The following is a 20,287-nucleotide window of genomic DNA, read 5'->3' as shown; positions in this document are numbered from 1 at the left end:
TATATGCATTTTATCACTCTATTCCTCTTTCAATTATTTTGTGTGGGTGGGGTGGGGTGGGGTGGACTGGCTGGCTACCATACCTACCACAATATACACTATTCACTTCTCACCCTACATTAAGACTACAAATATTTTGAGGTAAGTTATGAGTGTATTGTGTGTGTATTTTACTTTTTTTTGTTTTATTATTCTTTTGCTAACTTAATATATGTTAGTGTAAACTTATTATCTGACATTTAAAAGTGGAAACAAATGGTGTTCTGTTTTACGGCGATGTCTGCTTTCCGGCAGTAGCCAGGAACCTAACCTGCCGTATAAGTGGGGCCCTACTATATAGGAATCGTAGCAGATCATATCTTAAGGAGGAATTAAGACTGACGTGAAATTCAATTCTAACATAATTTCCAAACATTGGATCACAATGATTGCTTTAACTATGTATTTTAACGTAACACAATATTGCTTCAAGTTAGGCTATAATATTGTGTAACCATTTGGTGGGTTGATGGGCTGGTGGGCTGGTGGGTTGGTGGGCTGGGATTCTCAAAGAAACAACATACCATGGGATACGCCTCAATATTATAGGGAAAATCGATCATGACCACTTAATTTAATTATACGATCGAAAATAATGAATATATATTTTAACTGTGTCAGATTTTACTATACAATATGTTTTTTTGATCCCAAGAAGAATATTCACAAATTCAGATCGAATGGCTAATAAATGTGTTATCGATGATTGTCGAAACATCTAACTTTAACTTAATGGAACTCTTATATATAATGTTCCACAAGGGTTTAGAACTTCACATGATATTGCATTTTTAAATACCACACTTTTTTGGGAGTAAACCAAAAAATAATGATAATGTATCATCACTGACCTTGCTTTGATTGAGCGATGGGAATGTTGTTAACGTTAGTGACAGAAGAGTCGTGGTTGATGGTCTCCTGGGCAGTTTGGTCCTGGGTAGTGGTGGACTGGTTGTGTGGGACAGTTGATGTGTCAGTAATGATGGTCTCCTGGGCAGTACGGTCCTGGGTAGTGGTGGACTGGTTGTGTGGGACAGTTGATGTGTCAGTAATGATGGTCTCCTGGGCAGTACGGTCCTGGGTAGTGGTGGACTGGTTGTGTGGGACAGTTGATGTGTCAGTAATGATGGGATGGTTAACATCAGCTCGAGCGTCCAAGAGCAAGTCCAAGTAATCACCCCGTCTTTGTCCTGTATTTCTGGCTGCAATTGTCTCTTCTACAACATTCGAGAAAAAACCTATGGCTGGTGAATCTATTTTGATTCCCAAGGCATTACCAATCTTCGGGAAAATGTTAAAAAGAGTAATTTTTATGATCCTTAAAAAGGGAAAATTAAAAAACATTTCAGCATATTTGGAAAACTCTGGCACCTCGCTCTTAAAAGAATTACATTCAATACCAAAAGCACAGGAAGCAATAGTATCCATAGTAAACCTTGCAAAGTTTACCTTCATATCAACAAAAGGTTTGTTAGCTGCTTCTTTAAGAGAAAAAGAAACAAGAGCATCGGCCTTCTCACAGATCAGAGGAAACATGGAGCGCATCTTGCCAGACGTGAAAGTGGGACTCATGATTCCCCGGAGAGTCTTCCACTCATCTCCGGTCATGTTACTCAGCATTATGTTTGAAATGCTTCCTTCTTCAGCTAGAAACTTTCGACGGTCCACAAAATGATCAAAATCCTTAACGAATATGTTTTTGAGCAGTTCAGGATCGCCAATCATGAGAACAGGACGAAACAGCTCATACAGTCCACTGAGTGTTGAACCTCCAAACTTTTGATACACCTGGAAAAAGGTTATCATCATAATGTGAGCGCATTAACCACCATTCTCACACCTTACTGCCCTGTATGATCCTTAAGCGTTTAGTGTTTCGTTATGATTATAACAAGAATTAAAATTCCTAAATGTTTTTTGTATATTTAAAACAACAAAATGCATTACCAAAATATGTAATAGATCTTGCATCAAAAGCCTTGACAAGGATTTAGATGAAGATCATTAAGTAGCAAGTACAGACCTCGTCGAAATAAAGCCATCGAGACTGGGAAGACGATAAAAGCTTGTGCATATGTCCGAGGAAGGGAAGATAAGGAGGGGTTGAGACTCCTCGAGACGACCAGTAGCTGTGGCGCCAGCGGGAGTATGCCCAAGCTGCCATCACTACTCCAGCCACCAACAACCACACCTCTATTCCCATCCTGAAATCAAAATGAAAATAACTTAATATTTTCCATTGTATTGTGTCACTAATCCCAGGATATGTCAGTGTTTTTATATGAATATTCTATAAATTAATCATCGCCTTGCCAATTTACCTTTCATCCCTCTCTCCCACCTTTCCGTCTTGCCCTTATGAAGTCTCTCAGCTGATGCTGACAGATTTCATCACTTGTGGCAAGAAATTCAGTCTCTATGTAACTATCATAAAGGTAGAATAACAGCACACTGCGGGTGTACGTAAGTTTTTGTGCATTTATGTTTAGTCTAATTTCAACATTCAGTCAAGCAAGATAAAAATCTAAGAAGATCCATTCATATATTTGGAATGGACTTTTCTGATTTTTTCTCCTATAATGAATATTCTTTTTTTAATTACTCCCAGATAAGTGACCCATTGTGACCATAGTAAATAAATATAACATAAGTTGGTGTTATAGTATACATCGTATCTTGGATTACCCAAAATTATCTGTGTTGTTGAACATCAGTGACTGAGATTGTTTCTTGATGTTCAGACTTTTTTGTGGAATAATTGCAAAGGATTATTTTATAATTTTTATCAATAAGTACTGATAGGCCTATGATAATTTTTAACTTTTTTTGTTCTGTAATGACAATATATTTACAAAGTGACTCAAGAAATCGTAATGACACGATTGCAAACAAACCATACCCCCGGCCGGGATTGAACCCGCGGTCATAGAGTCTCAAAACTCCAGCCCGTCGCGTTAGCCACTAGACCAGCTAGCCACAATAAAATTCATCCAACTAGGTATATTTCTACACCATAGGAAAGTTAGCACAGGTGCCTGTGCTAACCTTCCTATGGTGTAGAAATATACCTAGTTGGATGAATCTTATCGTGGCTAGCTGGTCTAGTGGCTAACGCGACGGGCTGGAGTTTTGAGACTCTATGACCGCGGGTTCAATCCCGGCCGGGGGTATGGTTTATTTACAAAGTGTATGATAGGCTAGCCTGTATAATAATAATTCCTGAATTATAGCAACTCCACAACTGCTGGAAGAAACGTTTGAAGTTCCTAAGTGACACAACACATTGTGACTTAACAAATTCCTCTTAATATTACTTAAGTCTCCTAACTCATACACAAAACACAACCTGTGTGATGGAATTAAAAAAGGAACAACAGTAAGCTTATTTTCCTCAATATGGAACTAACATACGAGGTACAAGAGCGGTACACTCTTGATGTACCCAGTTTATTTGATAACCAATAAACTACCTACTTGTATCTCTTCTTTACCTTCCTGTCCTTGGATGAAAAGATAAAGAAAAGGCCATAAAATACTTGTTATTATCAAGAAGTATGTCTCAGCCGTTAATTGTAAATGCACTTTTTTAGGAGAATATTTTATATATCTTCAAATAAAAACTGTCCCAGTGCAAAACGTTCTAGGCCATTATAATTAAATTAATAATATTAAACTTAATACATTACCCTACAATATGTATATGCTGAGTGTATGGCGAGGGGATCTACCATCATGCACAAAAATGTGAGATCTATCCACTAGACCATATACTAAGTTATATCCCCTTCGCGAAGGAAATCCGGATTTCTTGCAAATTAACACAAGCCAATGTCACTGTGTGTGTTACTGCTTCTGTCACTCACTGTGTGTTACTGCTCCTATCATTCACTGTGCATGTGTGTGCTACTGCGCCTGTCACTCACTGTGTGTGTTACTGCTCCTGACACCTACTGTGTGTGTTACTGCTATCACTTACTGTGTGTGTTGTTGCTCCTATTACTTACTGTGTGTGTGTTACTGCTCCTATAACTTACTGTGTGTGTTGCTGCTCCTGTCAGTCACTCTGTCAGTTACTGCTATATCGCTTACTGTTTGTGTGTGTTACTGCTACCATCAGTCACTGTGTGTTACTGCTACCATCAGTCACTGTGTGTATGTTACTGCTATCAGTCACTGTGTGTGTTACTGCTACCATCAGTCACTGTGTGTGTTACTGCTACCATCAGTCACTGTGTGTGTTACTGCTACCATCAGTCACTGTGTGTGTTACTGCTACCATCAGTCACTGTGTGTGTTACTGCTACCATCAGTCACTGTGTGTGTTACTGCTACCATCAGTCACTGTGTATGTTACTGCTATCATCAGTCACTGTGTGTGTTACTGCTATCAGTCACTGTGTGTGTTACTGCTACTATAAGTCACTGTGTGTTATTGCTACCATAAGCCACTGTGTGTGTTACTGCTACCATCAGTCACTGTGTGTGTTATTGCTACCGTCAGTCACTGTGTGTGTTACTGCTACTATCAGTCACTGTGTTACTGCTACTATCAGTCACTGTGTGTGTGTTACTGCTATCAGTCACTGTGTGTGTTACTGCTACTATCAGTCACTGTGTGTGTTATTGCTACCATCAGTCACTGTGTGTTACTGCTACTATCAGTCACTGTGTGTGTTATTGCTACCATCAGTCACTGTGTGTTACTGCTACCACCAGTCACTGTGTGTGTTATTGCTACCATCAGTCACTGTGTGTTACTGCTACCACCAGTCACTGTGTGTGTTACTGCTACCATCAGTCACTGTGTTACTGCTACCATCAGCCACTGTGCGTGTTACTGCTACCACCAGTCACTGTGTGTGTGTTACTGCTACCATCAGTCACTGTGTTACTGCTACCATCAGCCACTGTGCGTGTTACTGCTACCACCAGTCACTGTGTGTGTGTTACTGCTACCATCAGTCACTGTGTTACTGCTACCATCAGCCACTGTGCGTGTTACTGCTACCACCAGTCACTGTGTGTGTGTTACTGCTACCATCAGTCACTGTGTTACTGCTACCATCAGCCACTGTGCGTGTTACCGCTACCACCAGTCACTGTGTGTGTGTTACTGCTACCATCAGTCACTGTGTTACTGCTACCATCAGCCACTGTGCGTGTTACCGCTACCACCAGTCACTGTGTGTGTGTTACTGCATCCATCAATCACTGTGTGTGTTTCTGCTACTATCACTGTGTTGCTGCAACTGTCAACTACTGTGTGTGTTGTTGCTACTGTTAACTACTGTGTGTGTGTTGTTGCTACTATTAACTATTGTTTATGTTGCTGCTTACATCAACATCTTTGAGTTTTGCTGTTGTTGCTATTGCAACAACAGCAAAACTACTACTGTGAGTGTTGATATTACCATGAAACCTTCATTGTGTTGCTCCTATTATCACTGTGTGCTGTTGCTTCTGTCACTCTTTGTGTGTGTTGCTGTATCTATCACTGTGGTATTTTGTCATGTTCACTGTGTGTTGCTGCTATCAGTCACTGTGTGTTGCTGTTACTGTCATTAGCTGTGTGTGTTGATGCAATTTTCATTGTGTGTTTCTGCAATTATCTATCCCTGTGTTGCTTATTCTGTCAATAACTGTTTGTTGCTAATATTATCACTGTGTTGCTGTGTGTGTGTTGCTGCTGCAGTCACTTTGTGTGTTGCTGCTACTCTCACCGTGTGTGTGTTACTGCTATCACTCACTGTGTGTTGCTACTCATCCGCTAACTGAGTGTTGCTGCTACTGCTATTAAGTGTGTGTGTTGCTGCTACAGTCACTGACTGTAAGAGTTGCTGATACTGTCACTAACTGCATGCTGCTACTGTCACTGAGTGTTTCTGCTATTGTCACTGAGTGTTGCTACTGCCGACACTAAATGTGTGTAATGCTGCTACTTTCCCTAACTGTGTGTGTTGCTGTTACTGTGAGTTTTGCTGCTACTGTCACTAACTGTGAGTATTGCTGCTTCAGTCAATGTGGGTGTTGCTGCTACTGTCACTGTGTTGCTGCTAATGTCACTGTGTTGCTGATACTGTCACTGTGTGTTGCTGCTACTGTCACTGTGTGTGTTGCTTCTACTGTCACTGTGTGTGTTGCTGCTACTGTCACTGTGTGTGTATTGCTGCTACTGTCACTGTGTGTTGCTGCTACTGTCACTGTGTTGCTGCTACTGTCACTGTGTGTGTTGCTGCTACTGTCACTGTGTGTGTTGCTGCTACTGTCACTGTGTGTTGCTGCTACTGTCACTGTGTGTGTGTTGCTGATACTGTCACTGTGTGTTGCTGCTACTGTCACTGGGTGTGTTGCTTCTACTGTCACTGTGTGTGTGTTGCTTCTACTGTCACTGTGTGTGTGTTGCTACTGTCACTGTGTGTGTGTTGCTACTGTCACTGTGTGTGTGTTGCTACTGTCACTGTGTGTGTGTTGCTACTGTCACTGTGTGTGTGTTGCTGCTACTGTCACTGTGTGTGTTGCTGCTACTGTCACTGTGTGTGTGTTGCTACTGTCACTGTGTGTGTGTTGCTACTGTCACTGTGTGTGTGTTGCTACTGTCACTGTGTGTGTGTTGCTGCTACTGTCACTGTGTGTGCTGCTGCTACTGTCACTGTGTTTGTGTTGCTGTTACTGTCACTAACTGTGTGTGTTGCTGCTGCTGTCACTCACTGTGTGTGTTGCTGCTACTGTCACCCACTGTGTGTGTTGCTGCTGCTGTCACCCACTGTGTGTGTTGCTGCTACTGTCACCCACTGTGTGTGTTGCTGCTACTGTCACCCACTGTGTGTGTTGCTGCTACTGTCACTCACTGTGTGTGTTGCTGCTACTGTCACTCACTGTGTGTGTTGCTGCTACTGTCACTCACTGTGTGTGTTGCTGCTACTGTCACTGTGTGTGTTGCTGCTACTGTCACTCACTGTGTGTTGCTGCTGCTGTCACCCACTGTGTGTGTTGCTGCTACTGTCACTCACTGTGTGTGTTGCTGCTACTGTCACTGTGTGTGTGTGTTGCTGCTACTGTCACTCACTGTGTGTTGCTGCTGCTGTCACCCACTGTGTGTGTTGCTGCTACTGTCACCCACTGTGTGTGTTGCTGCTACTGTCACTCACTGTGTGTGTTGCTGCTACTGTCACTCACTGTGTGTGTTGCTGCTACTGTCACTCACTGTGTGTGTTGCTGCTGTCACTCACTGTGTGTGTTGCTGCTACTGTCACCCACTGTGTGTGTTGCTGCTACTGTCACTCACTGTGTGTGTTGCTGCTACTGTCACCCACTGTGTGTGTTGCTGCTACTGTCACTCACTGTGTGTGTTGCTGCTACTGTCACTCACTGTGTGTGTTGCTGCTACTGTCACTCACTGTGTGTGTTGCTGCTACTGTCACTCACTGTGTGTGTTGCTGCTACTGTCACTCACTGTGTGTGTTGCTGCTACTGTCACTCACTGTGTGTGTTGCTGCTACTGTCACTCACTGTGTGTTGCTGCTACTGTCACTCACTGTGTGTTGCTGCTACTGTCACTCACTGTGTGTGTTGCTGCTACTGTCACCCACTGTGTGTGTTGCTGCTACTGTCACTCACTGTGTGTGTTGCTGCTACTGTCACTCACTGTGTGTGTTGCTGCTGCTGTCACCCACTGTGTGTGTTGCTGCTGCTGTCACCCACTGTGTGTGTTGCTGCTACTGTCACTCACTGTGTGTGTTGCTGCTACTGTCACTCACTGTGTGTGTTGCTGCTACTGTCACCCACTGTGTGTGTTGCTGCTGCTGTCACTCACTGTGTGTGTTGCTGCTGCTGTCACCCACTGTGTGTGTTGCTGCTGCTGTCACCCACTGTGTGTGTTGCTGCTACTGTCACTCACTGTGTGTGTTGCTGCTGCTGTCACCCACTGTGTGTGTTGCTGCTACTGTCACTCACTGTGTGTGTTGCTGCTACTGTCACTCACTGTGTGTTGCTGCTACTGTCACTCACTGTGTGTGTTGCTGCTGCTGTCACTCACTGTGTGTGTTGCTGCTGCTGTCACCCACTGTGTGTGTTGCTGCTACTGTCACTCACTGTGTGTGTTGCTGCTACTGTCACTCACTGTGTGTGTTGCTGCTACTGTCACCCACTGTGTGTGTTGCTGCTGCTGTCACTCACTGTGTGTGTTGCTGCTGCTGTCACCCACTGTGTGTGTTGCTGCTGCTGTCACTCACTGTGTGTGTTGCTGCTACTGTCACTCACTGTGTGTGTTGCTGCTACTGTCACTCACTGTGTGTGTTGCTGCTACTGTCACTCACTGTGTGTGTTGCTGCTACTGTCACCCACTGTGTGTGTTGCTGCTGCTGTCACCCACTGTGTGTGTTGCTGCTACTGTCACTCACTGTGTGTGTTGCTGCTGCTGTCACCCACTGTGTGTGTTGCTGCTACTGTCACTCACTGTGTGTGTTGCTGCTACTGTCACTCACTGTGTGTGTTGCTGCTGCTGTCACCCACTGTGTGTGTTGCTGCTACTGTCACTCACTGTGTGTGTTGCTGCTACTGTCACTCACTGTGTGTGTTGCTGCTACTGTCACTCACTGTGTGTGTTGCTGCTACTGTCACTCACTGTGTGTGTTGCTGCTACTGTCACCCACTGTGTGTGTTGCTGCTACTGTCACCCACTGTGTGTGTTGCTGCTGCTGTCACCCACTGTGTGTGTTGCTGCTACTGTCACCCACTGTGTGTGTTGCTGCTACTGTCACCCACTGTGTGTGTTGCTGCTGTCACACACTGTGTGTGATGCTGCTACTGTCACCCACTGTGTGTGTTGCTGCTACTGTCACCCACTGTGTGTGTTGCTGCTACTGTCACCCACTGTGTGTGTTGCTGCTACTGTCACCCACTGTGTGTGTTGCTGCTGCTGTCACCCACTGTGTGTGTTGCTGCTACTGTCACACACTGTGTGTGTTGCTGCTACTGTCACTCACTGTGTGTGTTGCTGCTACTGTCACTCACTGTGTGTGTTGCTGCTACTGTCACTCACTGTGTGTGTTGCTGCTGTCACACACTGTGTGTGTTGCTGCTACTGTCACCCACTGTGTGTGTTGCTGCTGCTGTCACCCACTGTGTGTGTTGCTGCTACTGTCACCCACTGTGTGTGTTGCTGCTACTGTCACTCACTGTGTGTGTTGCTGCTACTGTCACTCACTGTGTGTGTTGCTGCTACTGTCACTCACTGTGTGTGTTGCTGCTACTGTCACCCACTGTGTGTGTTGCTGCTACTGTCACCCACTGTGTGTGTTGCTGCTGCTGTCATCTACTGTGTGTGTTGCTGCTACTGTCACTCACTGTGTGTGTTGCTGCTACTGTCACTCACTGTGTGTGTTGCTGCTACTGTCACTCACTGTGTGTGTTGCTGCTACTGTCACTCACTGTGTGTGTTGCTGCTACTGTCACTCACTGTGTGTGTTGCTGCTACTGTCACTCACTGTGTGTGTTGCTGCTACTGTCACTCACTGTGTGTGTTGCTGCTACTGTCACCCACTGTGTGTGTTGCTGCTACTGTCACCCACTGTGTGTGTTGCTGCTGCTGTCATCTACTGTGTGTGTTGCTGCTACTGTCACTCACTGTGTGTGTTGCTGCTACTGTCACCCACTGTGTGTGTTGCTGCTGCTGTCACCCACTGTGTGTGTTGCTGCTACTGTCACTCACTGTGTGTGTTGCTGCTACTGTCACTCACTGTGTGTGTTGCTGCTACTGTCACCCACTGTGTGTGTTGCTGCTACTGTCACTCACTGTGTGTGTTGCTGCTACTGTCACTCACTGTGTGTGTTGCTGCTACTGTCACTCACTGTGTGTGTTGCTGCTACTGTCACTCACTGTGTGTGTTGCTGCTACTGTCACTCACTGTGTGTGTTGCTGCTACTGTCACTCACTGTGTTGCTGCTGCTGTCACTCACTGTGTGTGTTGCTGCTGCTGTCACTCACTGTGTGTGTTGCTGCTGCTGTCACCCACTGTGTGTGTTGCTGCTACTGTCACTCACTGTGTGTGTTGCTGCTACTGTCACTCACTGTGTGTGTTGCTGCTGCTGTCACTCACTGTGTGTGTTGCTGCTGCTGTCACTCACTGTGTGTGTTGCTGCTACTGTCACTCACTGTGTGTGTTGCTGCTACTGTCACTCACTGTGTGTGTTGCTGCTACTGTCACTCACTGTGTGTGTTGCTGCTGCTGTCACTCACTGTGTGTGTTGCTGCTGCTGTCACTCACTGTGTGTGTTGCTGCTGCTGTCACTCACTGTGTGTGTTGCTGCTACTGTCACTCACTGTGTGTGTTGCTGCTACTGTCACTCACTGTGTGTGTTGCTGCTGCTGTCACTCACTGTGTGTGTTGCTGCTGCTGTCACTCACTGTGTGTGTTGCTGCTACTGTCACTCACTGTGTGTGTTGCTGCTACTGTCACTCACTGTGTGTGTTGCTGCTACTGTCACTCACTGTGTGTGTTGCTGCTGCTGTCACTCACTGTGTGTGTTGCTGCTGCTGTCACCCACTGTGTGTGTTGCTGCTGCTGTCACCCACTGTGTGTGTTGCTGCTACTGTCACTCACTGTGTGTGTTGCTGCTGCTGTCACTCACTGTGTGTGTTGCTGCTACTGTCACTCACTGTGTGTGTTGCTGCTGCTGTCACTCACTGTGTGTGTTGCTGCTACTGTCACTCACTGTGTGTGTTGCTGCTACTGTCACTCACTGTGTGTGTTGCTGCTACTGTCACTCACTGTGTGTGTTGCTGCTACTGTCACTCACTGTGTGTGTTGCTGCTACTGTCACCCACTGTGTGTGTTGCTGCTACTGTCACTCACTGTGTGTGTTGCTGCTACTGTCACTCACTGTGTGTGTTGCTGCTACTGTCACTCACTGTGTGTGTTGCTGCTGCTGTCACCCACTGTGTGTGTTGCTGCTACTGTCACCCACTGTGTGTGTTGCTGCTACTGTCACTCACTGTGTGTGTTGCTGCTGCTGTCACTCACTGTGTGTGTTGCTGCTACTGTCACTCACTGTGTGTGTTGCTGCTGCTGTCACTCACTGTGTGTGTTGCTGCTACTGTCACTCACTGTGTGTGTTGCTGCTGCTGTCACTCACTGTGTGTGTTGCTGCTACTGTCACCCACTGTGTGTGTTGCTGCTGCTGTCATCTACTGTGTGTGTTGCTGCTACTGTCACTCACTGTGTGTGTTGCTGCTACTGTCACCCACTGTGTGTGTTGCTGCTGCTGTCACCCACTGTGTGTGTTGCTGCTACTGTCACTCACTGTGTGTGTTGCTGCTACTGTCACTCACTGTGTGTGTTGCTGCTACTGTCACCCACTGTGTGTGTTGCTGCTACTGTCACTCACTGTGTGTGTTGCTGCTACTGTCACTCACTGTGTGTGTTGCTGCTACTGTCACTCACTGTGTGTGTTGCTGCTACTGTCACTCACTGTGTGTGTTGCTGCTACTGTCACTCACTGTGTGTGTTGCTGCTGCTGTCACCCACTGTGTGTGTTGCTGCTACTGTCACCCACTGTGTGTGTTGCTGCTACTGTCACTCACTGTGTGTGTTGCTGCTGCTGTCACTCACTGTGTGTGTTGCTGCTACTGTCACTCACTGTGTGTGTTGCTGCTGCTGTCACTCACTGTGTGTGTTGCTGCTACTGTCACTCACTGTGTGTGTTGCTGCTGCTGTCACTCACTGTGTGTGTTGCTGCTACTGTCACTCACTGTGTGTGTTGCTGCTACTGTCACTCACTGTGTGTGTTGCTGCTACTGTCACTCACTGTGTGTGTTGCTGCTACTGTCACTCACTGTGTGTGTTGCTGCTACTGTCACTCACTGTGTGTGTTGCTGCTACTGTCACTCACTGTGTGTGTTGCTGCTACTGTCACTCACTGTGTGTGTTGCTGCTGCTGTCACTCACTGTGTGTGTTGCTGCTACTGTCACTCACTGTGTGTGTTGCTGCTGCTGTCACTCACTGTGTGTGTTGCTGCTACTGTCACTCACTGTGTGTGTTGCTGCTACTGTCACTCACTGTGTGTGTTGCTGCTACTGTCACTCACTGTGTGTGTTGCTGCTACTGTCACTCACTGTGTGTGTTGCTGCTACTGTCACTCACTGTGTGTGTTGCTGCTACTGTCACTCACTGTGTGTGTTGCTGCTACTGTCACTCACTGTGTGTGTTGCTGCTACTGTCACTCACTGTGTGTGTTGCTGCTACTGTCACTCACTGTGTGTGTTGCTGCTACTGTCACTCACTGTGTGTGTTGCTGCTACTGTCACTCACTGTGTGTGTTGCTGCTACTGTCACTCACTGTGTGTGTTGCTGCTGCTGTCACCCACTGTGTGTGTTGCTGCTACTGTCACCCACTGTGTGTGTTGCTGCTACTGTCACCCACTGTGTGTGTTGCTGCTGCTGTCACTCATTGTGTGTGTTGCTGCTACTGTCACCCACTGTGTGTGTTGCTGCTGCTGTCACCCACTGTGTGTGTTGCTGCTACTGTCACTCATTGTGTGTGTTGCTGCTACTGTCACTCACTGTGTGTGTTGCTGCTACTGTCACTCATTGTGTGTGTTGCTGCTACTGTCACTCACTGTGTTGCTGCTACTGTCACCCACTGTGTGTGTTGCTGCTACTGTCACCCACTGTGTGTGTTGCTGCTACTGTCACCCACTGTGTGTGTTGCTGCTACTGTCACTCATTGTGTGTGTTGCTGCTACTGTCACCCACTGTGTGTGTTGCTGCTGCTGTCACACACTGTGTGTGTTGCTGCTGCTGTCACTCACTGTGTTGCTGCTACTGTCACCCACTGTGTGTGTTGCTGCTACTGTCACTCACTGTGTGTGTTGCTGCTACTGTCACTCATTGTGTGTGTTGCTGCTACTGTCACCCACTGTGTGTGTTGCTGCTGCTGTCACCCACTGTGTGTGTTGCTGCTACTGTCACTCACTGTGTGTGTTGCTGCTACTGTCACTCATTGTGTGTGTTGCTGCTACTGTCACCCACTGTGTGTGTTGCTGCTGCTGTCACCCACTGTGTGTGTTGCTGCTACTGTCACTCACTGTGTGTGTTGCTGCTACTGTCACTCACTGTGTGTGTTGCTGCTACTGTCACTCATTGTGTGTGTTGCTGCTGCTGTCACTCACTGTGTGTGTTGCTGCTACTGTCACTCATTGTGTGTGTTGCTGCTACTGTCACTCACTGTGTGTGTTGCTGCTACTGTCACTCACTGTGTGTGTTGCTGCTACTGTCACTCATTGTGTGTGTTGCTGCTGCTGTCACTCATTGTGTGTTGCTGCTACTGTCACTCATTGTGTGTGTTGCTGCTGCTGTCACTCATTGTGTGTGTTGCTGCTGCTGTCACTCATTGTGTGTGTTGCTGCTGCTGTCACTCACTGTGTGTGTTGCTGCTGCTGTCACTCATTGTGTGTGTTGCTGCTGCTGTCACTCACTGTGTGTGTTGCTGCTGCTGTCACTCATTGTGTGTGTTGCTGCTGCTGTCACTCATTGTGTGTGTTGCTGCTGCTGTCACTCACTGTGTGTGTTGCTGCTACTGTCACTCATTGTGTGTGTTGCTGCTGCTGTCACTCATTGTGTGTGTTGCTGCTGCTGTCACTCACTGTGTGTGTTGCTGCTACTGTCACTCACTGTGTTGCTGCTACTGTCACCCACTGTGTGTGTTGCTGCTACTGTCACTCACTGTGTTGCTGCTGCTGTCACTCACTGTGTTGCTGCTGCTGTCACTCACTGTGTTGCTGCTGCTGTCACTCACTGTGTGTGTTGCTGCTACTGTCACTCACTGTGTTGCTGCTGCTGTCACTCACTGTGTTGCTGCTGCTGTCACTCACTGTGTTGCTGCTACTGTCACCCACTGTGTGTGTTGCTGCTACTGTCACTCACTGTGTTGCTGCTGCTGTCACTCACTGTGTTGCTGCTGCTGTCACTCACTGTGTTGCTGCTGCTGTCACTCACTGTGTGTGTTGCTGCTGCTGTCACTCATTGTGTGTGTTGCTGCTGCTGTCACTCACTGTGTGTGTTGCTGCTACTGTCACCCACTGTGTGTGTTGCTGCTACTGTCACTCACTGTGTGTGTTGCTGCTGCTGTCACCCACTGTGTGTGTTGCTGCTGCTGTCACTCACTGTGTGTGTTGCTGCTACTGTCACTCACTGTGTGTGTTGCTGCTACTGTCACTCACTGTGTGTGTTGCTGCTACTGTCACTCACTGTGTGTGTTGCTGCTACTGTCACTCACTGTGTGTGTTGCTGCTACTGTCACTCACTGTGTTGCTGCTGCTGTCACTCACTGTGTGTGTTGCTGCTACTGTCACTCACTGTGTGTGTTGCTGCTACTGTCACTCACTGTGTGTGTTGCTGCTACTGTCACCCACTGTGTGTGTTGCTGCTGCTGTCACTCACTGTGTGTGTTGCTGCTACTGTCACCCACTGTGTGTGTTGCTGCTACTGTCACCCACTGTGTGTGTTGCTGCTACTGTCACCCACTGTGTGTGTTGCTGCTACTGTCACTCACTGTGTGTGTTGCTGCTACTGTCACCCACTGTGTGTGTTGCTGCTACTGTCACTCACTGTGTGTGTTGCTGCTACTGTCACCCACTGTGTGTGTTGCTGCTACTGTCACTCACTGTGTTGCTGCTGCTGTCACTCACTGTGTTGCTGCTGCTGTCACTCACTGTGTTGCTGCTGCTGTCACTCACTGTGTTGCTGCTGCTGTCACTCACTGTGTTGCTGCTGCTGTCACTCACTGTGTGTGTTGCTGCTACTGTCACCCACTGTGTGTGTTGCTGCTACTGTCACTCACTGTGTTGCTGCTACTGTCACTCACTGTGTGTGTTGCTGCTACTGTCACTCACTGTGTTGCTGCTACTGTCACCCACTGTGTGTGTTGCTGCTACTGTCACTCACTGTGTTGCTGCTACTGTCACTCACTGTGTTGCTGCTACTGTCACTCACTGTGTGTGTTGCTGCTACTGTCACTCACTGTGTTGCTGCTACTGTCACTCACTGTGTGTGTTGCTGCTACTGTCACTCACTGTGTTGCTGCTACTGTCACCCACTGTGTTGCTGCTACTGTCACCCACTGTGTTGCTGCTACTGTCACCCACTGTGTGTGTTGCTGCTACTGTCACTCACTGTGTTGCTGCTACTGTCACCCACTGTGTGTGTTGCTGCTACTGTCACTCACTGTGTTGCTGCTACTGTCACTCACTGTGTGTGTTGCTGCTACTGTCACTCACTGTGTGTGTTGCTGCTACTGTCACCCACTGTGTGTGTTGCTGCTGCTGTCACCCACTGTGTGTGTTGCTGCTACTGTCACTCACTGTGTGTGTTGCTGCTACTGTCACCCACTGTGTGTGTTGCTGCTGCTGTCACCCACTGTGTGTGTTGCTGCTACTGTCACTCACTGTGTGTGTTGCTGCTACTGTCACCCACTGTGTGTGTTGCTGCTACTGTCACTCACTGTGTGTGTTGCTGCTGCTGTCACTCACTGTGTGTGTTGCTGCTACTGTCACTCACTGTGTGTGTTGCTGCTACTGTCACTCACTGTGTGTGTTGCTGCTGCTGTCACTCACTGTGTGTGTTGCTGCTACTGTCACCCACTGTGTGTGTTGCTGCTGCTGTCACCCACTGTGTGTGTTGCTGCTACTGTCACTCACTGTGTGTGTTGCTGCTACTGTCACCCACTGTGTGTGTTGCTGCTACTGTCACTCACTGTGTTGCTGCTACTGTCACCCACTGTGTGTGTTGCTGCTACTGTCACTCACTGTGTTGCTGCTACTGTCACTCACTGTGTGTGTTGCTGCTACTGTCACTCACTGTGTGTGTTGCTGCTACTGTCACTCACTGTGTGTGTTGCTGCTACTGTCACCCACTGTGTGTGTTGCTGCTACTGTCACTCACTGTGTGTGTTGCTGCTACTGTCACTCACTGTGTGTGTTGCTGCTACTGTCACCCACTGTGTGTGTTGCTGCTACTGTCACTCACTGTGTGTGTTGCTGCTACTGTCACTCACTGTGTGTGTTGCTGCTACTGTCACCCACTGTGTGTGTTGCTGCTACTGTCACCCACTGTGTGTGTTGCTGCTACTGTCACTCACTGTGTGTGTTGCTGCTACTGTCACTCACTGTGTGTGTTGCTGCTACTGTCACTCACTGTGTGTGTTGCTGCTGCTGTCACCCACTGTGTGTGTTGCTGCTGCTGTCACTCACTGTGTGTGTTGCTGCTGCTGTCACTCACTGTGTGTGTTGCTGCTGCTGTCACTCACTGTGTGTGTTGCTGCTGCTGTCACTCACTGTGTGTGTTGCTGCTGCTGTCACTCACTGTGTGTGTTGCTGCTGCTGTCACTCACTGTGTGTGTTGCTGCTGCTGTCACTCACTGTGTGTGTTGCTGCTGCTGTCACCCACTGTGTGTGTTGCTGCTGCTGTCACCCACTGTGTGTGTTGCTGCTGCTGTCACCCACTGTGTGTGTTGCTGCTGCTGTCACCCACTGTGTGTGTTGCTGCTACTGTCACCCACTGTGTGTGTTGCTGCTACTGTCACTCACTGTGTTGCTGCTGCTGTCACCCACTGTGTGTGTTGCTGCTACTGTCACCCACTGTGTGTGTTGCTGCTGCTGTCACTCACTGTGTTGCTGCTACTGTCACTCACTGTGTGTGTTGCTGCTACTGTCACCCACTGTGTGTGTTGCTGCTACTGTCACTCACTGTGTTGCTGCTACTGTCACCCACTGTGTGTGTTGCTGCTACTGTCACTCATTGTGTGTGTTGCTGCTACTGTCACTCACTGTGTTGCTGCTACTGTCACCCACTGTGTGTGTTGCTGCTACTGTCACCCACTGTGTGTGTTGCTGCTACTGTCACTCACTGTGTTGCTGCTGCTGTCACCCACTGTGTGTGTTGCTGCTACTGTCACCCACTGTGTGTGTTGCTGCTACTGTCACTCACTGTGTGTGTTGCTGCTACTGTCACTCACTGTGTTGCTGCTGCTGTCACCCACTGTGTGTGTTGCTGCTACTGTCACCCACTGTGTTGCTGCTACTGTCACCCACTGTGTGTGTTGCTGCTACTGTCACCCACTGTGTTGCTGCTACTGTCACTCACTGTGTGTGTTGCTGCTACTGTCACTCACTGTGTTGCTGCTGCTGTCACCCACTGTGTGTGTTGCTGCTACTGTCACCCACTGTGTTGCTGCTACTGTCACCCACTGTGTGTGTTGCTGCTACTGTCACCCACTGTGTGTGTTGCTGCTACTGTCACCCACTGTGTGTGTTGCTGCTACTGTCACTCACTGTGTTGCTGCTGCTGTCACCCACTGTGTGTGTTGCTGCTACTGTCACTCACTGTGTTGCTGCTGCTGTCACCCACTGTGTGTGTTGCTGCTACTGTCACTCACTGTGTGTGTTGCTGCTGCTGTCACCCACTGTGTGTGTTGCTGCTACTGTCACCCACTGTGTGTGTTGCTGCTACTGTCACCCACTGTGTGTGTTGCTGCTGCTGTCACCCACTGTGTGTGTTGCTGCTGCTGTCACTCACTGTGTGTGTTGCTGCTACTGTCACTCACTGTGTGTGTTGCTGCTACTGTCACCCACTGTGTGTGTTGCTGCTGCTGTCACTCACTGTGTGTGTTGCTGCTACTGTCACTCACTGTGTGTGTTGCTGCTACTGTCACCCACTGTGTGTGTTGCTGCTACTGTCACCCACTGTGTGTGTTGCTGCTACTGTCACCCACTGTGTGTGTTGCTGCTACTGTCACTCATTGTGTGTGTTGCTGCTACTGTCACTCATTGTGTGTTGCTGCTACTGTCACCCACTGTGTTGCTGCTACTGTCACCCACTGTGTGTGTTGCTGCTACTGTCACTCATTGTGTGTTGCTGCTACTGTCACTCACTGTGTGTGTTGCTGCTACTGTCACTCATTGTGTGTGTTGCTGCTACTGTCACTCATTGTGTGTTGCTGCTACTGTCACCCACTGTGTTGCTGCTACTGTCACCCACTGTGTTGCTGCTACTGTCACCCACTGTGTGTGTTGCTGCTACTGTCAGTCATTGTGTGTTGCTGCTACTGTCACCCACTGTGTGTGTTGCTGCTACTGTCACTCATTGTGTGTTGCTGCTACTGTCACCCACTGTGTGTGTTGCTGCTGCTGTCACTCATTGTGTGTGTTGCTGCTACTGTCACTCACTGTGTGTGTTGCTGCTACTGTCACTCATTGTGTGTTGCTGCTACTGTCACCCACTGTGTGTGTTGCTGCTACTGTCACTCATTGTGTGTTGCTGCTACTGTCACCCACTGTGTGTGTTGCTGCTACTGTCACTCATTGTGTGTGTTGCTGCTACTGTCACCCACTGTGTGTGTTGCTGCTACTGTCACTCACTGTGTTGCTGCTGCTGTCACTCATTGTGTGTGTTGCTGCTACTGTCACCCACTGTGTGTGTTGCTGCTACTGTCACTCATTGTGTGTGTTGCTGCTACTGTCACCCACTGTGTGTGTTGCTGCTACTGTCACCCACTGTGTTGCTGCTGCTGTCACTCATTGTGTGTGTTGCTGCTACTGTCACCCACTGTGTGTGTTGCTGCTACTGTCACTCACTGTGTTGCTGCTGCTGTCACTCATTGTGTGTGTTGCTGCTACTGTCACCCACTGTGTGTGTTGCTGCTACTGTCACCCACTGTGTTGCTGCTGCTGTCACTCATTGTGTGTGTTGCTGCTACTGTCACCCACTGTGTGTGTTGCTGCTACTGTCACTCATTGTGTGTTGCTGCTACTGTCACCCACTGTGTGTGTTGCTGCTACTGTCACTCATTGTGTGTGTTGCTGCTACTGTCACTCATTGTGTGTTGCTGCTACTGTCACTCATTGTGTGTTGCTGCTACTGTCACTCATTGTGTGTTGCTGCTACTGTCACCCACTGTGTTGCTGCTGCTGTCACTCATTGTGTGTGTTGCTGCTGCTGTCACTCATTGTGTGTGTTGCTGCTACTGTCACTCATTGTGTGTTGCTGCTACTGTCACTCATTGTGTGTTGCTGCTACTGTCACTCATTGTGTGTTGCTGCTACTGTCACTCATTGTGTGTGTTGCTGCTACTGTCACCCACTGTGTTGCTGCTACTGTCACCCACTGTGTTGCTGCTACTGTCACTCATTGTGTGTGTTGCTGCTACTGTCACTCATTGTGTGTTGCTGCTACTGTCACTCATTGTGTGTTGCTGCTACTGTCACTCATTGTGTGTTGCTGCTACTGTCACTCATTGTGTGTTGCTGCTACTGTCACCCACTGTGTGTGTTGCTGCTACTGTCACTCATTGTGTGTTGCTGCTGCTGTCACTCATTGTGTGTGTTGCTGCTGCTGTCACTCATTGTGTGTGTTGCTGCTACTGTCACTCATTGTGTGTTGCTGCTACTGTCACTCATTGTGTGTTGCTGCTACTGTCACTCATTGTGTGTTGCTGCTACTGTCACTCATTGTGTGTGTTGCTGCTACTGTCACCCACTGTGTTGCTGCTACTGTCACCCACTGTGTTGCTGCTACTGTCACTCATTGTGTGTGTTGCTGCTACTGTCACCCACTGTGTTGCTGCTACTGTCACTCATTGTGTGTGTTGCTGCTACTGTCACTCACTGTGTTGCTGCTACTGTCACTCATTGTGTGTGTTGCTGCTACTGTCACTCATTGTGTGTTGCTGCTACTGTCACTCATTGTGTGTGTTGCTGCTACTGTCACTCATTGTGTGTTGCTGCTACTGTCACCCACTGTGTTGCTGCTACTGTCACTCATTGTGTGTGTTGCTGCTACTGTCACCCACTGTGTTGCTGCTACTGTCACTCATTGTGTGTGTTGCTGCTACTGTCACTCACTGTGTTGCTGCTACTGTCACCCACTGTGTTGCTGCTACTGTCACTCATTGTGTGTGTTGCTGCTACTGTCACTCATTGTGTGTTGCTGCTACTGTCACTCATTGTGTGTTGCTGCTACTGTCACTCATTGTGTGTGTTGCTGCTACTGTCACTCATTGTGTGTGTTGCTGCTACTGTCACTCATTGTGTGTTGCTGCTACTGTCACCCACTGTGTTGCTGCTACTGTCACTCATTGTGTGTTGCTGCTACTGTCACTCATTGTGTGTGTTGCTGCTACTGTCACTCATTGTGTGTGTTGCTGCTACTGTCACTCATTGTGTGTTGCTGCTACTGTCACCCACTGTGTTGCTGC

The 20,287-nt window shown here is 48.1% G+C and overlaps 1 protein-coding gene across 1 annotated transcript in view; it reads right to left on the bottom strand.

Moving 5' to 3' along the window:
- LOC128692774 (cytochrome P450 9e2) overlaps positions 1-20,287 on the bottom strand; it is a 214,983-nt gene that overhangs the window by 126,379 nt on the left and 68,317 nt on the right. The window contains exons 2-3 of the mRNA XM_070090107.1: positions 2,063-2,243; positions 891-1,827 (exon numbers count right to left, since the gene is read on the bottom strand). Of these exons, the coding sequence (XP_069946208.1) occupies positions 891-1,827; positions 2,063-2,242 (1,117 nt within the window). The 5' untranslated portion in view covers position 2,243. The remainder of the gene's footprint in view (positions 1-890; positions 1,828-2,062; positions 2,244-20,287) is intronic.

Source organism: Cherax quadricarinatus, chromosome 30 (genome assembly GCF_038502225.1).
Source record: "Cherax quadricarinatus isolate ZL_2023a chromosome 30, ASM3850222v1, whole genome shotgun sequence".
Taxonomy (NCBI): Eukaryota; Metazoa; Arthropoda; class Malacostraca; order Decapoda; family Parastacidae; genus Cherax; species Cherax quadricarinatus.
The sequence above is the reverse complement of the archived record's forward strand: the minus strand, read 5'-3'. Positions and strand labels throughout refer to the sequence as shown.